The 16,754-nt window shown below is 48.3% G+C and overlaps 1 protein-coding gene across 1 annotated transcript in view; it reads left to right on the forward strand.

The window, feature by feature from the left end:
* The window catches only part of LOC138807538 (SH2 domain-containing adapter protein B), a 136,172-nt gene that overhangs the window by 105,499 nt on the left and 13,919 nt on the right, over window positions 1-16,754 (forward strand). The window contains exons 4-5 of the mRNA XM_069993294.1: window positions 975-1,146; window positions 5,487-5,606. Of these exons, the coding sequence (XP_069849395.1) occupies window positions 975-1,146; window positions 5,487-5,606 (292 nt within the window). The remainder of the gene's footprint in view (window positions 1-974; window positions 1,147-5,486; window positions 5,607-16,754) is intronic.

Raw genomic sequence — 16,754 nt, forward strand, 5'->3', positions numbered from 1 at the left:
AGCTCATTGTCCTTTCTGTAGCGTATTTGTGCCCTCCACAAGCCTATAAAAGGCACATGACAGGAAGGAAAGTAAGTGAGAGAGCCCAGCCTCCATCCTCAAGCTCATGTGCTGCTTTAATCTCACTGTGTCTGGATCATGCAGCATCCAGTATGAGGAGAAGCAGGCTCTGTGACAACATGACACCCCAAGGAGAACTCTATAAGGTTGGCCCAGCAGAAAGGGGGCGGATGGAGCAATTGTGGCCTAGATGGGATCATAGAATGGGAGGAGAGAAGCCTCATGGAGGCAGGTTTCCCACACTGTGCAGAACAGCTCTTCCCTGAGAACCATCCAGAGGGCCTAGCACCCTTGCTCTAGAGTTGGAGGGAGAACCTTGTGTGCTTAGGGCCTCACTAACTAGCCTTTGGAGACACATCCAGCCCCCCAGTCTCACTTGGCACAGCCAGGTAGCCCCTGCATGTCCTGTCTTGAGAAGCTGTCTTGGCCTGTTTTGTGGTTATAATAAATCTGAGGCTGGTTATTTGTAAAGAAGAGGGGATTGTTTTGGCTCACGTTTTGGAGGCTGAGAAGTCCAAGGGCATGATACCTTTTCCAACTGCTGGCAGAAGGCAGAAGGGTGAGTGGGCAGCTTCAAAGGAGAGAAAACAGCAGGGGCAACCTGGCTCTATAATAACCCAGTCATATCACCATCACAGTAGCCTTCTAGTTCACAAGGAGTCCACCCCCACCTCCCAAACACCTCCCACTAAGCCCCACCTCCCAACACTGTGCCTTGAGCAATTAAGGTTCCAATACTTTAGCTTTTGGGGCTATGCTCAAAACCGTAGAAGAAGCCAGTGTTTGGGGCTTTTTCATTGCATGAAACTCTGCCTCCACCAAACTGTAAAATACGACTAAATAAGTGACTGTTGTCTGAAACTGTGTTCCTTACAGAGCCACCTGGTAACCATACTCTTTCTTTGCTCGCTCAGCCCAGTTCAATGGCAACGAGAAGCGACAGTCATCGCCCTCACCTTCAAGGGACCGGCGGCGCCAACTTCGTGCTCCAGGAGGGGGCTTCAAGCCCATCAAACATGGGAGCCCGGAGTTCTGTGGGATTCTGGGGGAGAGAGTGGATCCTGCTGTCCCACTAGAGAAGCAGATGTAAGTTCTGTGGATCAGCATCCAACACCAACCCCAGTATATCTCATTGCTGTGAACCTCTGTTTCTCATTATTGTAAACCCCAGTGTATCTGATTGCTGTGCCTCTGTTCATTGATTTGCCTTGGGAGTGCAGGAGTTATAGGGCCTTTTTGCCCCCTCATTTGCAGAGGCTGTAGCAGAAGCAGCCCTAGGACTAGAATGTATGTCTCATGACTCCTGGGCCTGGCCATGTCCTTCCTCATGATGTTAACACCACTACCCTCCCTCAATGGCTAGTCAAGAGACCGAAAAATAATCTGTGTGTGGTTTAGCTGAGTAGGTTCCTCATAAGCCTTCCTTGTGGGTATCATGTGTTGTATCAGTCTTGGCCCTGGGGACTCTGGTCTTGCTTAGCTGGTAGTGCTTTTCTCTCCCCGCCCCCAACAGGAAAGGCTGGCTTGAAGAGCAGGATGCAAGGTTTTCCGAATGATGTCATGTTCTGCCCTTGGAAGTGTGTGCTGTTGTCCTGGGAGGCTGCAGTCTCCTGCCTCCTGGAGCTTGCTGGGAGCCCAGCCAGTGTGGTTAATCAGCTCTCACAGCCACGCAGATTGTGCAGCCAGCTTTGCTTATTTCTGATCAAACTGTGCACTTGTTAATCAACAAACAGAGCAGAGACTCCTGGAAGCCAGCCCATGTGCAACCTGACTATCAGTGGCCAGGCCTGCCTGGGTTAGCTAAAGTCTCCCCATTCTCTCTCTACTCCCAGATGAAGCTGGATGCCCTTCCTTTCCCATTTCTGCCCAAGAAGACCCTCAGCAAGTCCAAAGACATGTCTGCCTTTCCTTCCCATATAACCTGTTCTTCCCAGGGTTATCCTGGCCTTCCAGAAGTCCTGAAGTTCCTTCCTCAGAGATGTGTTTAGGTAACTCCTCTACTTTCAGTGCAGCTTCATACAGACAAAGAACCACCTGCACCCCAACCCCATCTTACATCATTGTTATGACCAGTTTGTAAACACAAACTTTGCTGAAGGAAGTGAAGAAAATAAGCTTGACTTGCCCCTATGGAAAACAAGCCCTGTAAGAGCAGAAACTTTTCTGAGAGACCCCCACACCAGAACTGTGGCTAGAACATAGACCATGTCATAGGGCCTGAATAAACAGTTCTCAGCTCCTTTTCTGTTTGAGTCCCCAGATAACCCCCTCCATCCTCAATGGCAGTGGGCACATCTGACAGCTCCCTCCTCTTGGGACCTCCATTGTCTCCTGCCTTTTTGTCCATTCTTCTCCCCAGCCACTCCTTCTGGCACCTTACCCCTCCTTGACCTGGGCTCAGTGTCCAGTTATATGCATCCCTGAGTACTCTCTCCCATGATGCTGGTAATGATTCACCTTTCCCAGAGGTCCTCACTCCTATACCTGGCTACCTCCCTGGCATTTCAAACTCAATGCATTTAGAACTGGGATCTTGACCACCTAGGAATTTGCTCCTCCCCAGCTTCCACATCTGTCTACTTACAACTGAGGCCACAAACTTGGAGTCCTGTTGATTCCGTGTTCTGTCTTATGTCAACATCTGCTTCCATTACCAAGTTCTGCCATTTTTTTTCCTCCACAAAACTGAGTCTGTCCACCTCCCTCTTCTGCACAACCAATGCAGCAGCCTCTGACTTTTCCTCCTGCTTCCCTCTGAGTTGTCCTCAGGGCAGGCTGGTTGATCTATAAGGTCATTCAAAGCAAATATAACAATGTATATATAACACACTCTTTCCAACATGTTTAGGATGAAATCAGACTTGTTTCCTTGGCCCATAAGGCCTCACTCATAACTGGAAAGTCCATTCTCATCCTGTACCACTCAGTGCTCACAGTGCTTGCTACCTATCTGCTGTGTAAACATCCCAAGCACATTCCTGTCTCAGGACCTATACACTTGCTATTTCTTCTGGGCTCTTTACACAGTTGGCACCTCAGGATTTGCAGATAAATAATCTCGGGGTGGGGGGGGGAGGGGGAGGGCTCTCCTGTCCTTTATTCTACAGCTGCTCCCTCCCCTCCACAGTCCTTGCTTTGCCACAGCCTTTGTATAGCAATTGTCACTATCTGGGATGGTTTCCTGTATCTGCTTGTTGACTCTGCCTCTCCACGTCAGCCTGATGAGATCAAGGCTGTAGGGAGCAGTAAGTAAATATTGGATGAGCCAATGGATATTGAATGGAATGAATGGAAATAATTGAGGCTCCCTAATGCCCTGGTTTTGACCTGGCTGGCCAGTTAGGGTCTCACATGTCCCCAAAATAGCTTCCTGCCTAGTCTCTTTTCATTCCAGGCAGAGCTTACTTAGGCCCAACAGTTGGTCCCCACCCCCACAGACCCACAGAAGCTCAGCCTGGCTCCCTGTCCTGTTGACAGGCTGCCGGTGGCTGCCTGGCTCTTGACCCAGTGCCCTTTACCCTTAGTCTCTCCTTTGATCCTAGACCCCAAGACCATGCTTGTGCCTTTCCCTTTTCTGGGAGTGCCAGGAAAGACTGGTAGCTAATCCTGCTTATCACCCGGGGAACTATCCTTAACAGGGATCCAGAAACATGCCCTGCCCCTCCCCCAACCTCCACCCTCTGCAGCCCATTTGAGCCAGCCTCACTGTGTGATCAGGGAGGGCCTGGCCGTGGGCAGCACTTCCCCAGAGGCCACTTCCAGACCTTCCCTGAGGATGGCTGTGCTTCAAATGGCTGGAAGCTGTTTTCCTAATAAAACATTTGTCAGCTCGCTGGGGGTGTGCTGTGCAGGCAGGCTCTCTGGAGGGTGTCACATCAGTCTGTTGCCTCTCATTTCAGAAGCCAGCTCTGTCCTTGTCTCATTGTTTCTTCCCATAACAGCCACTCTAAAGCATGACTTGGGCCTTGGCACACCTGAAAACATTTTCACTATGGCCCTCTCCTCTTGTGTATCCCCAACCCCACCCTCATGTTTCTGTGTAAGTAGAGAGAAAGGCAGTCACCATGCACCCCCTGCCAAGCATTCTGCTGGGCTGCTCAGCCCTCTCTAGACAGAGGTGCTCCATTTAGGCTCTGTCTATTCTCCAGTCCTCAGTGTTCTAGGACCCAAGTCTTTTTTAGGTTTTGATGTACCATGCCTCGCCTGCTGGCTGGATGTCACTGTGGTATCAGTGGCAGGAAGCACACAGTGACCTGCAGCAGAGGTTTGTCTAGGTAGAACGTCAAGGTACACATGCGGAGGCAGAATACCCACATCAGCTGGTCTAAAACACAACGAGGACTACACAAATGACATCTTGAAGTCCTGATAGACAGATAGTATCCTCCACTGTTGAAAACACTCCTCTCCAGAACATACCCAAACACTTCCATGAGTCATCCAATCCCAAAGGGATTGGCATGGCCCTAAGTTGGTATACAGACAAAGCTCAGCCACCTTCAGTGGCATGTCCAGCTGTGGTCTCTGGAATGGTGAGACAGACTCCAGGCTCCACATCTCTGTCTCTTCTTGTAACCTATGGACACCAGCCCCCACCCCCACCCCAGGCTCTTATATTCACTCATGAGTTTGAGGTATATGTACCCTCCTGTTGGTATTGAGTATTTTAACCCTTCTACTGTCATTTCCCTTCCAGCTTTCCCAATCATAGAAGACAATATCCTGATTTCTGGTGATGGCATTCTTGCGGATATGCATAGATCCTTCTCCCTCCCCTCTGGCATGGGTAGTGTCTGAGATTCTCCTGTACCTAGAGGCATCTGGCAGGAGCATTGTGTAACACCCCTGTCCTGAGTTAGCCTCTCCCATGTCACAGACAGTGTCAGAGTGGCCTTCCTGTCAGCACCTAATGTGGCTTCCTTCAGAGAAATGCTCCTGGCCTGTTCCACCTTGACCTGGGGCCACACTTCCCACTCCTCTCCTTGTGACCTTTTTCCAGCCACTTGCTTCTTCTGGTTCTTTCCATAGCCTGCACAGGTGACTCCTCAGGCCTGTGCCTCAACCCTTCTGTCCTCTGCCAGAAAAGCTCCTTTCTAACCACTGTTCTTCATGGCTTCCTGGGGTGTCATTTTCTCCACAGGCTTTCCTGCCTAAAATCACAGTACTCCACATTCCCCAGCTTCACTTTACCTCCATAGCACCTGGCACCCCAGGTTTGCTGTGTGACCCCAGAGGGTTGTGATAGTTTGACTAGATTTGACTCTCTCTTCTCCCCTCAGGATCTGGCATTTGGCAGGTACTCAGAAAACAGCTGTTGAATTCTGGAACAAATGCAGGCACCTGGGAGGCTGGGAGTTGGCAGTTGCCATCTGAGGGGAGCACCCTGTCCTTGCTGGGCTCTGACTGAGCTCTGCTTTCTCTCCCAGATGGTATCACGGAGCCATCAGCAGAGGAGATGCTGAGAACCTGCTGCGACTCTGCAAGGAATGTAGCTACCTTGTCCGCAACAGCCAGACCAGCAAACACGACTACTCCCTGTCCCTGAAGTAAGTACAGTCCACACCTCCATAGCACACCACCACTGGCTCATGGGGGGACGGACCTGCAGTCCCTGGGAAACTTCCTAGCAGGAGTTACTTCAGCCTTGGTCTTTCAATTTGGTCTCATTCTCCTGAGGCACACAGGAGCTATTCTGGTTATCTCTGCTTCCTACCAGAGAGGAGGTCTTTGTCCTAGGGATTATAGTAGCCCTGCTGTCACTCAGGCCACCAACCAGGGTCTGTACCAGGCTCTCAGCACCTCTCATTTTGGTCTCAAACCTCTAACTTCAGCCCTTTGATGAGGAACATACTGTTCCCATTGTGCAGCCTGGGAAACTGAGGCTCTCAAAGGCAGTAATCAACCCAAGGGGCAAGGCCAGGACTACAGAGTGGCTGTCTGACCACTTTCTTTACACGTATGGGTTGTCTCCTAGGCAGGTCTGGCTTTTATCGGGTCTGGCTAATGGTTAGGAGGAACTGGAGAGAGCTGTGAGGCATCCTGCTGTGTTACTACCTGTGGCTGTTCTGCACACTGTCCGGTCTTCCTGACCTGTGAGGAGTTGATGTCAGGTATAAGAGAAATGTCACAAACAAAAGGGAGTTTGGTTGGGTGCTGCATCATTCAGTGCTATTGCTGTGTGGGACCCAAGGAATCTTCTAAAAACCCATTTTAGGGCTTTTTAACTCCCCAGGTAGGGGAGTTATAAGCCAAGTCCAGCACTGGAAGAGAACACATTTTCTAATAGCTGATTAAAAATAAAGAAAGAAAGTCAGCTAAAGTGGCCTGAAGATAGCACATCTTATCATTGAGGGAAGTCAAGGAGAATGTGCAACAGAAGGCTAGGAAAATATAGAGAATTTCTATCCAGCTGGGAGAAAATACTCAAGACAAAAAGTAGGAGTGTTGCTGTTCCCCAAGCCTCTGGCTTCTACATGCCTCATTGTGATCATCCCTGATAGCTTGAAGAATTCAAGAAATGATGGCAGTGGAGGGGACTTCAGTGTGCTAAACCACACCTGGGCTGACAGGCTGGGTTGAGGCAAGATGGGGTCAGGGAGCACGTGCACCCTGTGCAAACTGATGGCCAAGGCTGCTGACTCCCGGCTAATCTATACCTTTACTCAGATAATCTTGCAACCCAGGAATGACACTCTCCTGAGCTGCAAGACTCACGAAAAACAAGTGGCATCAGTCACCTGTGTGGCCAGCCTTTTCTGCAGATCCAGGCAGCCCGCTGACTCTCTGGGACACTGGTCTTGCTAGGCTGTTGCTCCTAACCCTGTAGTCTCTCTGGCATTCATTTCCTCTAGAATTCTTGCTGCCTGGGAACCAGCCAGAGGTATCTCTATAGAAGTCCTGGCTGGATGCACAGCAGAATAAGGGACAGACTGTCCCACTCCAAGCCCTGCCATTCACCAAGGGGCCAGGACCTGACCAGGCTTGGGCTTCCTCTTTGTGCATGTCAGTAGGCTAGGCCTGAATTGAGCACACTGGCTGGGCACCAAGGCCATGCAGTACTCCATATCCCTGCATGTGTGGATATGGAGTATCTATATGAGTACTTAATCTACTAAGTACTCAGCACATGCCATGGCTGTGAGCCTAGAACCAGTTACCAAAGTAACTCCACTTATATCTTGCAGAGACCATTTCTCCATCTCTGTGCAGCATCCCCTACTTACACAAGCCCCAATGTTACCTCACAGATAGGTTGCAGAGGGCCAAGGGCTAACCTGCTTTGTCCCTGGTGTATGCCATGCGTGAGCCACCAGCGCCCAGCTTGCTTCAAGTCCATTTTTAAGAGGCCTGAGGTCTCAGATCTTGGACGGACATCCTTTCCCGCCACTCAGCTCTCACTGTGTGATCTTGGGCAAGTCCTTCCCTTCTCTGGATCAGTGTCCACAGTTGCCTAATGAGATTTGGACTTTGATGGTCCCTTCCACCTCTATCAAGGTATTTCCTGACTCCTTACATTTCCCCATCTGTGCATGCAGCCCTCTTTCTCTTTGGCGGCCTCTGGCTAAATTAACGCACCTCCTGTCCCAGGAGAGGAGCCATAGCAGCCTCTAGGACCCAGGACAAGTGCCAGGATCTGATTGGCTGCACCTGTCCTGTCTGATCTAATCATGAGAGCTGTGGTTCGGGTGACTGCTCTTGCCCAAAGGAGCTAGAAATGGAAAGTTTAGTCTGCATGCTTGTCTGAAGCCATGAGATCACTTCCTTCCTCCAAGACCAAAAGACCATGTCACCCAATCTGCCTTCCTTTTAAGAACCCCAAGTTAGGAAGGTCGACTTGCTTCCCAGAGTGACCCTAGCGCATTATGACCAATTCAGTTGCTGACTAGGGGACACCTGCCTGGCATTAATAACCTTGACCAAAAACAGAACAGCCTGGTACTGCAGGTCCTGGCTGCTTGAGACAGGCACCAGCTTTGCTAGCCATTGTGCATGAAGTGTGTGGGTTCTCACTTGGGCCTGCCCACCAAAGCAGTGGGGAATGGCACCCCCATGCCGGCTCAGCTATCAGGAGTGCAAATAGACATTGGAATTCCAACTATGCTAGTTCTGCACTGCTGGCCACTTTCATGTGAGCCTCAGGTCCAGCCCTGAGAGTGTTCTAGGGGTGGAGAAGGTATTGAGATGAGACTACCCCCAGAGGACCAGGCCCTCCATCCGCTCTGTCCTCCCTCAGAAGGTACTTATCAGAGCCTTCTGTACCAGGCACTGGTTAGGCATCAGAAAGAGCCAAGGTAGACAGGGCTCCAAGGGCTCACAGCTGGCCAGTTCAGCCTGTGCCTTGCTGTACACAGGTCTCCCCAAAGGATCTTTAGAGTCCAGCGTCGGCTTATGGGGGTTGGGCAGCTGTGCCACAGAGGGCTGGAAGAAGCTGCAGGAGGAGGCTGCAAGTGAGTCGTTAATGACTAGATGAGCATCTCAGTGGGAGGCACAGCCCTGGACATACCAAAGAGCTCCTTCCCAGAGGAGCTGTTAGTGTCTATTTCTTAGTATGGAAGTCACAGACTTATGGATACCTCTGAATCCTGTTGGCCTGAACTTAAATCCCACTTCCCCTGGGTATCCATAGACAAGACATTTTAGACGGCCTGCTTGCTTTCCCTAGAATGGCCCTGAAGAGCGTGGCTGGGGCAAATGCCCAAACTCCATCATCTGAAAATACAGGGAGGTGAATGGCCCGAGGCCAGCTGAGGCCAGAACAGAGGTGGTTGGACATTCCAGCCTCCGCCCCAGCTCTTCTTACCCTGGGTCAGAAGGCCTTCCAGTGGCTCTCAGTGCTAGCTTGGAAATGGCCTTAGTGGCCTTTCTAGTTCCGTCCCTTTGCCTCATGAGTGAGGAACTGAGCCCAGTAGAAATTCACAACCAACCCCCTCCCATCCGGTCAGGCTGCCTACTTGGCACTTAACCACAGTCATGATACAGGTGGTGATGACTGGCCACACCCCCTGGATGCAGCCAGGCTGGCCCTTATGTAACCTCCCAGGAAACCCGAGAGAATGATGGTACTCCATCCCCATCACGTCTTAGTGCCCCTCCGTGACAGAGCCCCTGCTTGTGAAGCTGACTATGGAGGTCCTATAAATGGCTTTTGTTACTCCCCTGTCCCTCTTGCCACCTCCAGCCTGACTGGATGGGTTCAAGCTGACCCTGCATCCATGGCTGGCCCCAGAGTCTTCTCTGTAGCTGATGGAAGCCTTCAAAGGGCTGAGACTTTAAAAATTGGCAAGAAAACATGAAACGCACACACTTTTTCTTATGTCTGGAAAGGCAAGTAGGGTAAATCGATGGAAAGTCATGAGAAATCTCAAAAGTGTTCTCCAGACACTTTTGACTCTTGAGTGGCTCTTCACAAGGTTTGGTTTCACAAGCTTTTGCAGAGAAATCTGGACAAAATAAGGAAAAGGAGACTTCAAAGACTTCAGAGTTTGCAGCTGGTAGGGAGCAGGGGAGTCCCTCATGGGCAAAGGAAGGGGGCTGTCCTTGGAATAGGGGCATACGCAGTGGTGCTGGGGCACTGGGGAGTCCTCATCCCCGTGGGGCAAGCGACCTCTTAAAGACTTTCCAAAGGGCCTTTGGGCTTTCACAGCAAGTCTCCAGCTTCCTTGCAGATGTGATCTCTGAGAGGCTTTTGGTACCTGACTTGCTACCACAGCCCCCTCTGCCCTTCCTCAGCCCTTTAAGCTCCACCCCACTCAGGGACAGTTCTTGCACTCCAGCCAACAAGAGCCCACATCTGACAAGATGGAGGACATGGACGCATGAAACACATGTGGAAAATAGAAAGCAAGAGGGAAGGTACTAGAGAAAGGGTTGTTTAAAGGATGAAGAAGTCTTTTTTTTTTAATTTTATTTTATTTTATTTGTGAACATACTGTACAGAGGAGTTACAATTACATGGGCAGGATAATGAGTACATTTCTTACCAAGCATTGCAGCCTCCTCCTTTGTTTACCCTTCACATCCCTTCCCAGCCTCCCCCCTCCCCCCCAATCCCAATCCTTCTCCTTCCCCCCCTTCTCCCCCCCCCCGCCCCCGCACCGACGTTGTAAAGCTCGTTTTGGACATGACAACTTGTACTTCTCATTGTTGCAACAGGTCCACCTGTATCCTTAAACAACTGGTTTTTCCCCATCTCCTCCACAAGTTATACTGACATCAAATATAGTGAAGGCAGGGGTTATACTGTGGGGGAGGGACATACAAAGCAACAAAGAGATAATCTTATAAATGCGTTAGAAACACATGCATGAACGAAAAAAACATTAAAATACATATCTAAGGGTTCATTTTCCTGACATTACATTATCTGACCTTTTCCGCTTGACTCATACATATACTAGATATTACAAATAAGGGAAACCATGGGACCTATGTTTCTTTGGGCCTGGCTTACTTCACTTAATCTAATTTTTTCCAAGTCTTTCCATTTCCTAACAAATGGTGCAATGTCATTCTTTCTGATGGAGGCATAGAATTCCATTGTGTATATATACCACATTTTCTTGATCCATTCATCTACTGAGGGGCATCTGGGTTGGTTCCATATCTTAGCTATGGTAAATAATGCTGCAATAAACATAGTTGTGCTGGTAGCTTTAGTGTGGTCTTGTTTGTAAACATTTGGGTAAATGCCCAAAAGTGGGATTGCTGGGTCATAGGGGAGCTCTATGCGGAGTCTTTTGAGGAACCTCCATACTGCTTTCCAAAGTGGTTGAACAAGTTTACATTCCCACCAACAATGAAGTAAGGTTCCTTTCTGTCCACATCCCCTCCAGCATCTGTTGTTGTTAGAATTCTTGATTTTTGCTGTTCTAACTGGAGTGAGGTGATATCTCAATGTTGTTTTGATTTGCATTTCTTTTATGGCTAGGGATGTTGAACATTTCTTCATGTGTCTATTGGCCATCCTTCTTTCTTCTTCAGAGAAGTTTCTCTTTAAGTCTTTTGCCCACTTATTTATTGGGCAGTTGTTTCTTCGAGGATTTGTTGTTGGGGGGTTTAATTTTTTGAGTTCCAAGTATATTTTAGATATGAGACCCTTGTCCGTTGTATGGCTAGTAAAGATCTTCTTCCAATCCATGGGCTTTCTATTGATCTTGCTAGCTATGTCATTTGCCCTGCAGAAGCTCTGCAACTTTATGCAATCCCATTTGTCCAACCTTTCTTTGATTTGTTGTGTTTCCGGGTCTCTATTCAAAAAATTTCGGCCTGAGCCAAGGAGACCTAGGGTTTCTCCTATTCCATCCTGTAATGTTTTCAGAGTGTCTGCTTTGAGTTCAAGGTCTTTGATCCATTTGGGGTTGATTCTGGTGCAGGGTGATGTATAAGGATCTAGCTTTAGTTTTCTACATGTAGTTAACCAATTTTGCCAGCACCATTTACTGAAGAGGTTGTCTTTCTTCCATTCTATTGTTTTAGCTCCCTTATCGAAGATTAGATGGCTATAGGTCTGTAGGTTCATTTCTGGGTTTTCAATTCTCTTCCATTGGTCCTGAGGTCTGTTCTTATGCCAATACCAAGCTGTTTTGATTACTATGGCTTTATAGTAGAGTTTGAAATTTGGTATTGATATTCCTCCAGCAGTGTTCTTTCCGTTGAGGAGCGTTTTTGCTATTCGGGGTCTTTTATTGTTCCATATGAATTTTTGGATTGCCTCTTCTATTTCCTTGAAGAATGAGGGTGGAATTTTGATAGGTATTGCGTTGAATTTGTAGATAGCCTTGGGAAGTATTGCCATTTTCACGATGTTAATCTTTCCAATCCAGGAGCATGGGAGGTTTTGCCATTTTTTAAGTTCTGTGTTGATTTCCTTTTTTAAGATTTTAAAGTTTTCATCATAGAGGTCCTTCACTTCTTTAGTTAATTCCTAGGTATTTTATTTTTTGTGGGGCTATTACAAATGGAGTTGCTTTCCTAATTTCAGCCACACTTTTCTCATTGTTGGCATACAGAAAAGCCATTGATTTGGGGGGGTTAATTTTATAACCTGCTACTTTGCCAAAGTTTTGAATCAGCTTGAGTAATTTGGGAGTGGAGTCTATGGGATTCTTTAAATACAAGATCATGTCATCTGCAAAGAGGGAGAGTTTTATTTCTTTCCCTATTTGGATCCCCTTTATGTCTGCATCTTGTCTTATTGCTGTAGCTAGGCATTCTAATACTAGATTGAAGAGAAGTGGAGAGAGTGGGCATCCTTGTCTTGTTCCTGAGTTAAGAGGAAATGGCTTTAGTTTTTCACCATTGAGTATAATGCTGGCTGTAGGTTTGTCATATACAGCCTTTATTGTATTGAGGAATGTTCCATGGATTCCTAATTTTTCCAAAACCTTCATCATAAAGGGGTGTTGGATCTTGTCGAATGCTTTTTCTGCATCTATTGAGATAACCATGTGGTTCTTATTCTTGCTCCTGTTGATGTGGTGAATAATATTAATTGATTTGCGTATATTGAACCAGCTTTGCATCCCTGAAATCATCATGGTGTATGATTTTTTGGATGAATTGTTGAAGTCGATTGGCCAAAATTTTGTTGAGAAGTTTTGCATCAATGTTCATCAAAGAAATGGGTCTATAGTTCTCTTTCTTTGATGAGTCCCTGCCTGGTTTTGGGATGAGGGTTATGATGGCTTCATAGAATGTGTTTGGTAGTGAGCTTTCTCTTTCAATTTCATTGAAGAGTTGGAGGAGTATTGGTGTGAGCTCTGCTTTGAAGGCCTTGTAAAATTCCGCTGTAAAACCATCTGGTCCTGGACTTTTCTTAGCTGGGAGGTCTCTTATTGCTGTTTCTATTTCAATGCTTGATATGGGCCTGTTAAGCTGGTTTAACTCAGGATGAAGAAGTCTTAAACCATGAACAGAAAGAGAAAAATGAGCACAGAGGCAGGGATTGTGGAAGTGTAGAAGAACAACAAATATCACACTGAACTGCACCCAAGAGAGGAGAGGTGCAGCCCCCATTTCTAGGCCAAGGGGTTGGGAACCTTATCCCACAAGTCAGTGAGAGTCCTCAAGAGCCACAGCAGGGTGCAGTGATGCTCTCCAAGTTGAGTCTAGAACCACTAGTGAACTAAGCACACCATAAGTGTCACCCAGGAGGTGACGGATCCTGCCCCCCTCTACCCTACCCTCACTATTCCAGTCTGCACAGTCTGCATGCTGACAACATAATGAGGAAACCCCAGGCTTTCAGGTCAGAGGTACCTGAAGCCAAATCCTGGCTTCAGTGTGCACCTCTCATCACACATACTAGGCAAGTGACGGAGCCTCATCTAGAAACGAGGGCAGGCACTTTCGACTCATGAGTGGCTCTTCACAAGTTTTGGTTTCACAAGCTTTTGCAGAGAAATCTGGACAAAATAAGGAAAAGGAGCAGAGCTGGCTCACAGCAGGGGGTCAACATGCCATGCTCTGCTCCTCCCCTCTTTCGTAGAGCCTTTAGAAATTGTCATGGAAGGAGTAGTGTGCACAGAGTCCTGGGCTCTCAGAGTGTACGTCTAGGTTGTCTTTGCTTCCTTAATGCATAGGGCTGTTATTTTCCCCATAATATCTTTAAAACAAGGAACTGGGGGTATGATCTGTGGTGTAGTACATGATCTGATAGCATGTGCCAAGTAAGATCATCTCTGTGTTGCAAAACTAAATATATAAAATGAGGGGGTGAAAGTTTGATTGGCATGCTTGCTTCCAGTTTAAGGATTCCATGATTAGGCCACAGTCTGAAGATAAAAGGGAGGCCCTTCCTCCATCCCCATAGGGCAGAAGGGCAGGACAGTTTATGAAGACACACTTCCAGCCTTTCAGCTTACTTAATAAGATCCCTTTGCATCTGCTTGGTGCAGCCAGGTAATCTGACTGCTGGGCTCAAGGTCTCTAGCAGCCTCCTGGGCTCTAGTGGAGAAGAGTGAGTGGGTAGGTGTTATGGGACCAAAACTACACATTTCAGTTAGAGGTGTTTTTCTTTCTTCTCTTCTCTCATTGATTTATATGGTGAAGGAGAGAGTTTTCACACAGTAGACATGTCTGGGTCTAGGCAAGCGGTAGAGTGATTAATCTTAGTTTGTTGCTGCTGACAGCCAGGAGCAAGAAATAATAAAGGCTTGCAGGGTGGTGTGGGAGATGAAGAGAGGCTGCATCCTGCGTCCTTCAACAAGGGAACACAGACTTCATTTACTTCTGTTAGGCCAACCTCTGAAGCTCTGGGCCAGAGCATAGCTCAATGGTAGAATACTTGCCTAATATGTGCAAACCCCTGGGTTTGATCCCTAGTACCAAAGCAGGGGGGTGGAGGGGAGTCTAAGTCTCCAAATATTTAGCTCTACCATGACTGCCCCCCTCCCATTTATAAGCCTCCAAAGTAGCCCTTCTGAAGCCACTGCAGGGCTCCTCAGAATACCTCTGATGGCTGCTTGCTTGTCCCAGTCCCCAGCTGGGTCCCTGTAGGCACAGTGAGTCACTCCTCTTTAGGACATTCATACTTTGAAGGAAGCAGGTATGTGCAGCTTGCATGATTTCTCCTTGCCTTGAGACTTTCTCCCCTTCCCTCTCCAAGCCCTGTGCCCTGTCATCCTGATTCCATGCCTGCGGAACTGCCAGGTGGGGATGAGGCAGGAAGTAGGAGAGACTACAGAAGGAGGAAGGAGATGGTTCCAGGCAGGCCACACCACAGCTGCTATCCCACAAAGGGACAGGAGCTGGAGGATGGGGGAGGACTCTAGGTGAGAGCGGTTGTCCTGCCTTGGTCCTTGGAAAAGGAGGAGGATTGAAGGTGGTAAAGAACCACCAGCAGAGAGACAGTAACTCTTCCAGTAGTTAACAGTGTACCCCATCGCCAGTGCCTACCTGCAGGAGGGTGTTGCAGCCTCATATTCAAGTTGGATCCATCTGGCCTGTTAAAACCGCTCCCTGAGTACCAACAGGATAGTCTTGGGCAAAGGGGCTTAACATGTCTGGGCCCCAGTTTCCTCATCTGTAAAATGTTTCTCAATGGAGTGCTTCATATATGTATAGACTTTAGAGAGCCCAGATTGCAAGGGGCACAGCATCCCAGAGCCTCATGGTTGTCTAGATAAAATCTTCTGTTGACTGAGACTTGAACCTCACAGAACTGGGGTCCACAGAACTAGGGTCCAGTGTGAGCAGTCATTTCCTGTCTGTTTTGGCTTAGACAGGTTGTTACTTCTCTGATCTCTTAGCTCCTCCTCAGTGGCTGGAAGATTGCCCTGTCTGTGTAATTGAGTTCAGGGTTGGCTCCACCACCAGCTAAATATGGACAGGAATGGGGGGGGGGGGGTTGGTGTTTTTTGGGGGGGGAGGGGACATGTGCCAGTCCTGGGGCTTCATCTCAGGTTCCAGATATTCTTCCTGAGCTTTTTTTACTCAAGTTCTCTACCACTTGAACCACAACTCCACTTCTGGCTTTTTTGATGGTTAATTGGAGATGAGTCTTGTGGACTTTCCTGCCCCAGTTGACTTTGAACCACAATCCTCAGATTTCAGCCTCCTGAGTAGCTAGGCTTGCAGGAGTAAGCTACCAGAGCCCAGTAAAGAATGGTTTTGAAAAGAGCCAGGAAAACACATTTCTCCTATCTCAGCTCCTCACTTCCCACAATGGCCTAGAACCTAGATGCCAGAGTGCCATAAGCATCCTGCCTCACTCTGCCAGTCCATGCTCTGAGTACTATCTGAGCATGTGGCTGGGCCAGATAAATGCTCATGAATGGCAAGGATCCCTTGTTATTCTTTCTCTATCTCCCTTCATAGTCAGGCATACAGCAGTGCCCTTTGTTCCCAAGTGCTCCCTGTTCCTCTCCAGCATCTGAGCCACTTGATTACATTTCCAGCCAGTTTTTAATTATCTCCTATCAGCCCTCGTCGATCTGCTGGGCAGCTCAGGCGGCCTGGGGAGGCATTTCCAGTGCCCGTCCATCACCAGGAAACCACTCATGCCCCGGCTCAGGTCCCTCTGCAGGTGCTGCATGACCCCTCCAAACAATTCTTTTTTTTCCCCCCTTCCAATCACATTTGTGGCATCTTGTTAATGTGACATATATCTGGAAATGAATTGTTTGGGGACTTGAGGGAGTTCTTAAAAGATTCTACAGGACAGGCCATGAACTCTAGACCACAGTTCAGAGCCCGAATCCAGGTAGGAATGTCACCAGCAAGTGGCTTCACATCTTTGAGCCGCTGGACAATACACTGACCTCCTGGATGGAAGTGGAAGGTCCTGGGAAGTGTGGGAGGCTGTGCAAGTACAAACAGTTGTTCCAGTTCTTGTGCTGCCCAGGAAAGTGTGTGATGTGGGGCTTTACTTCAGTTAGAGCTAGGTAAGCAATTCAAAGCCCCCACAGAAAACCCCATTGGCCTCCACCTAGCAAAGCTAGTTGCTCACACAATACTTAAAGCTGGAAGAAGAGCCTTGAGTCATCTGGGTCAAGACTCTGGCTTTTAGATAAGGAAATAGAGGGCCAATGTGACAGGAAAGACCTACTGAGGTCCTGAGGCAAGTTCCTGGCAGAGCCCACGGGTGGCCCTCCCTTCCCAGGCAGAATAGGACCCTTCTGGGGCTTGTAAGCACTGCCTTTCCTTCCCCGACTTCCCCATAAACGTTCTTGGTATTTGAGGCAGATTTATAAAAT

The sequence above is a fragment of the Dipodomys merriami genome, unplaced genomic scaffold (assembly GCF_024711535.1).
Source record: "Dipodomys merriami isolate MVZ:Mamm:240054 unplaced genomic scaffold, mDipMer1.0.p SCAF_420, whole genome shotgun sequence".
Classification (NCBI taxonomy): Eukaryota; Metazoa; Chordata; class Mammalia; order Rodentia; family Heteromyidae; genus Dipodomys; species Dipodomys merriami.